We start from the raw sequence: 5141 nt of genomic DNA on the forward strand, positions 1-5141 counted from the left end.
CTTTGTTTTCTGTGAACTCTCTCTTACTTCTAGCTCATTTTTTTCTATAGTTTTTTTGGGGGGAGGTGGCAAAAAAAATTAATATAATTCAACTTACCAAACTTTTCCCTATTGCTTATGCTTTCTTAGTTACAGGAACATTTCTCCTGCTCCCCGATTATAGAGAAATTCATCCACATTTGCTTATACTTCTTATCTGTACCGAGGACTTTAAACAAGTTCCTGAAGAAATTTTAATGCACACCACAGCACGAGTCTACAAACCCAAGTTTATAAAGGGATGCCAAACATTACAGTTATTTACATGAGGAACATTTAATAATCTGTCATGTTTGTTCTTTTCTCAATTCTTAATCTGTCATGTTTGTTCTTTTCTCAATTCTTCTAGATGACGTCAATCTGAAGTCTTCTTTCCTGCATGATAAAATGTCCCATTAGTAAACCACAAAAGATTATTTCTAGAGCAACATATGCTCTTTATGAATAAACATAATCAATTATTGAAAACTTTACCGTCCTAGGAGAAGACGACATAGACCATTATGATGCAGCCCACAATCCAGCCGATCAAGAGAAGGATGGGGACCAGGAGGCGGGAGAATGGAAGCTCCGCTTAAAAACATACAGAAGAAGACACATCAGGTAGGTTATTTTGGTATTAAATCTTTGAATCTGGTGATATCAAGAGAAAAAACGCGCTCTCTAGTCGCACCCATGCGCACGTCTATTTCCTTTTCTACAAGAGGACGTACGACTCAGCTGGGTGCCTAGAAACCATAGGGTCTTCCTCTGACGGTGTGACAGTGGGCAATTCTGAGCTTGAATTTCCCTGTCTGGAGAATATGGATAATAGGACTCGTGATATCTGCCTCATGGAGTTGTTGTGAGGATCCGATGACATCACATGTGTGCAAAAGCTTTGTAAAGTCTAACCACTGTATGTGTGTTTAGTGCACACAGAACACATTCCTGCATTTATTCACTGACACAGAGAGCAGCTGTTTACAGAGAAACAATCAAAAATGGCTCTGAGATAACTCCTGCTAAGTAATCACAACACAGGGGAAGGCGCAGGAGTTGTTCTTGGCCCTGATCAGGGACTTTAATCTTCAGTCTTGCAGGAAGAGGAAAGTGGTGTGACTTATATAATCATTCTTGACAAGAGAAAAGAGATTCAGTTTGTTTAACTTGTTCGATACAGCAACCAACACTGGTTCAACACACACACGGACGGTAGTACAATGATTCCTCCTGGGCCTCCTGTTTGTACCCTTACTTGTAAAAAGCAATTTATGAAAGTATGTTTTTTAAATATTCACTGCACCTCAATCTGGTTCTTTCATACACATCACACGGAAGGATTCAAAACAGCACAGAAAGGCACCAGCCCAATGAGGTAGTGGTTGAGTCCCCTCGCTCCACTTCGGCAGCCCAGGGCTCAGGGGCTCACATCCAGGTGTGGACCTGTACGTTGATTATCAAGCCACGCTGTGGCTGCATCCCACATACAAAGTAGAGGAAGATTAGCACAGATGTTAGCTCAGGGCCAATCTTCCTTACCCCCCCAAAAAACTCAGCACAGAAAGACATCACATAGAATTAACGTCCCCGTGGTAAGGACTCAGACATATTCTTAATTGAAAAGCAGACTTAGATCCCATGCCATTGGCCAACAAGGAGAATGCATGTTCACAGCAATTGCGTGCCTATTATGATTCCCATCCCTTTAAAATGTGAAGTGTTTTTTTAATGCTATTAAAATAAAATCATCCTGAAATGAGACACTTCCAAAATTAGAAGACAGTCTTATGAAAGCAAACTTTCGTAAGTTAAAATGAATTTTAATTGTTTAAGTCTTTGTTTCCAAAACTGTTGGAGTCTCTCTCAACTCTCGCAAACTCGGCGGCTTTCCCTGCCCCTCGTCTCGCTGTGGCCTGACCAGGCAGTAACCACCAGACAGAAACGCCTTTCTCTTCATCCGCCATGTGGCTCTGCTTTAGGGACCAAGCAAACATATCCAGTTGCCCTTTCCCCTCGTGTGGATGAAAGCCTTTGTGAATTCAGGCCCCTATCACTGTGGAAACATAGCAGTAATTTTCTCAGAACTGTTCATCTATGTGATTTAGCATCTTTCCCAGTTTCAAAGAACTTAAAAATTAATACTATTTTAACTGGGAAGTTATAAATATTTTATATAAGTATATTTTAATACACTAAAATTTACACATAATGAACCCTAAAAGTATATATCTCACTATTTCTTATTCCTTGTGAAACAATACAGTTGACTGTGCATTTTAACACCCAAGGTATATTCACATTTGTGCTCCTTTAAGACTGATACTTTAAGTTTTATCAGTCTGTGGCATTGTCCTGAAACGGGAATATCTAGGAACACGACATACTTTGCACATGTCACTTACGTTCGTAGCACAGATAAGCACAAAACCTCTTTTTAAATATGAAGGGTAGTTTCAACTGGTTGTCTCTCTGCCCAGCCCTGAGCACGGCCCGGGAGTCACACCTGGAAGTGTTCCCAAGGGCACCGTGCTCTGGACCACGACTGCCTGGGTTCCACGCCTGGGGCCACCCCTCTCAGGCTGTGATCACAAGCAAGTCACTAAAGTTTTCCATGCCTCAGTTTACCTGTCTGTAAAATGGAAACAATGATCATACTGCATATCTCAAGAGATTGTTGTCAAGATTAAAGGCAACAATTCCTGTAGGCATTTAAAAACTATTTCTTGGACACAGTGTATATTCAGCCCATTTTGTCATAAAGGCAATTATTTTTCTTAAATATAAAAAGTGTTTGAAAACCAGAAAAAAAAGAAATTCAGATGTGAAGCATATTAGAGATGACCAAGCCCAATATTTTCATTTTAGAGTCAGAAAACAGGTTCAGAGAGGCAGAGGGACTTCCCCAAACTCACGTGGCCATTTAGTAGCAGATCTGACACCAAATTCAAGTGTCCTCAATTCTGGCCCAGCTCACCAAAGGCCTCAAGGCCCGCACAGCCCTGGAGAAAACTGCCTTCAAACTCATCTTTCAAGACGAGCACGAAAAAACCAAGCTCCTCTGTCTGTTTGATGCTCTCAGAATTATTCATAATGTGCAGACACGGCCCATAAACTGTCCGTCTAATGCATTTTTGCAGCCGCACCAACACATGTGGTTAATGCTCCTTTAGCAGAGATACCACACTCTTCAGAACAACTGAGAAACACCAAATGCCGGGAAACGACCTAAACCAGGGAGCTGGGCTCCTTTGCCAAGAGAGTCTGATGCCTAATCTTACCTTTCTCGGCCATTCCTCCTGTTGTGGGGTGGGTCGCTCTGCACGCTCACCTCTTTGTTATTGCTGTCCAGCGTCTCTTTGAACTTTAAATAGAGGATATCTGAAGAGGTGGCAGCTGCCCGTCCCCTGGCTGCCAATTGTCTGCAGGATGATGTAAGGCCCTGGACAGCACAGCCCCGCTGGCTCCTTCTCCTGCTATCATGGAGGAAACAAGGCTACCTGACCTAACACTGAATCAGCTGAGCTGTCCTAACCCAGGGAAACACAGCTTCTTAATTCACCCAGCGCCTTCAGACTGACTGGGTGACAGAGGAGAAACGTCACCCCAATGAGACCTGTCGTTCTGTCAAAGAGGGAGGGTCGCAGACTGGAAGAAAGGACGTTCGAGTTAGAGAGACTGGGCTCCAGATTCCGCCTCTGCTGTTGCTGCCATAAGGCCCAGTCGTTAACCTGGCGAAAGCTGCTGCAGTGTGAAAATGCGGATACTAACACCCCCAAAGCAGCATCCTAAGATGAAACAAAAAAGCTATGTGACGGTTCCTTAATATATTACAGGATGCAAAAGACAAAATAAATTAACTGGTGCCCTTTCCTGTGAACCATGCTAAAAACAGAAAATTTTAATATAAAACTACTAGAAAGTAAAACAATGAAGGCTGCAATATTGCCTGGAATTTTCAGAGAGCAGTCATAATCTTGTTGTTTTCATTAGCAATGTATAAAAATAGGACATTCCATTTTTCAAAGTCCAACCTGGTTTACATAACACGACCTAGAGTGTGCTCTAGATTCTCATTGGAATGACTTTAAGTTTTGGGTCTGGATGGAAAAGGTCATTTGCAACATGACCCTGTGACCAACTTCCAAAAAAATCCAACACAAGATCAGGGGTGTCCTTCTCTGTAAGACAAGTCCTGCCTGATGGAATCCGTCTCCACAGAGCTCCGAGTGACGTCCCCAACAGATGCTGCATCCCATCACTGATCAAAATCCGCCAGCGGTTCTCCAGCTCCTGGAGAATAAAAATCTGAGCTCCTTGTTGAGATGGCTGGAAAGCCTCGCTGCTCCTCGCTCCCGTTAGCATGAAGCGTCAGCCTCACGGAACTCCCCACTGTCGTGTGCAGGACGCCACTCCCGCTCAGGCAAGGGGAATATTTGACTTTCTACCCCACGCCGTGTGCCACGGACAAGTGTGTGCAGCCAACAGTCGGGTGTGTTTACTGCGGGTTCATGTTTGCGTCGTCTAAGCTGAGTTGTCATCTCTCTCTCCACACTATTTAATACTGAAAACAATGCCTGGCTACCCCATGTAAGCAGAGGGACTGTCTTCTCAACCACAATAGAATGAAAGTTGAGATCAGTAATAGAAGGAAATTTGAGGAATTCAAAAACACATGGAAATTAAACAAGACTCGTAAATAACCATTGTATCAAAGAAGAATTAACAAGGGAAATTAGAAAATACTCGAGATAAGTAAAAATGAAGACACAGCACAAAGCAATGCTTAGAGGGAAATTTATAGCTGAAATGCTTGTATTAAAAATGAAGAAAAATCTCAAATCAATAACCTAACCATCCACCTTAAGACAGTAGAGAAAGAGGGGCAAACTAAACATAGAGTAAGCAGCAGGGTGAAATAACAAATATCAGAGAATAAATTGATGAAATAGAGAATAGAAAAGCAATTGGTAAGATCATAGAAACAAAAGATAGTTCTTTGAAAAGATCAACAAAATGGACAAAACTTCAGCTAGATTAACTGAGAAAAAAGGGGAAGACTCAAATTACTAAAATCAGGAGTGAAAAAGGGGGTGTACCTTACAGGAAAGAAAAGATTATAA

The 5141-nt window shown here is 42.1% G+C and overlaps 1 protein-coding gene across 2 annotated transcripts; it reads right to left on the bottom strand.

Annotated features, from left to right (window-relative positions):
• Positions 1-250: 250 nt before the first annotated feature.
• Positions 251-3448, bottom strand: STRIT1 (small transmembrane regulator of ion transport 1). 2 transcript variants are annotated; one of them, XR_011527679.1, is made up of 4 exons: positions 3300-3448; positions 514-612; positions 352-414; positions 251-319 (listed from the first exon to the last, which is right to left on the bottom strand). XR_011527679.1 is itself a non-coding variant. In XM_070577683.1 (3 exons), exons 1-2 carry the CDS (start codon positions 3310-3312, stop codon positions 518-520), a joined length of 108 nt encoding a protein of 35 aa, XP_070433784.1. In that variant the 5' UTR covers positions 3313-3448; the 3' UTR covers positions 251-414; positions 514-517. The 2 variants fall into 2 exon arrangements, 1 of the variants encoding a protein (XP_070433784.1); XM_070577683.1 differs by having other exon boundaries at positions 251-414.
• Positions 3449-5141: the final 1693 nt, after the last annotated feature.

Source organism: Equus przewalskii, chromosome 15 (assembly GCF_037783145.1).
Source record: "Equus przewalskii isolate Varuska chromosome 15, EquPr2, whole genome shotgun sequence".
Classification (NCBI taxonomy): Eukaryota; Metazoa; Chordata; class Mammalia; order Perissodactyla; family Equidae; genus Equus; species Equus przewalskii.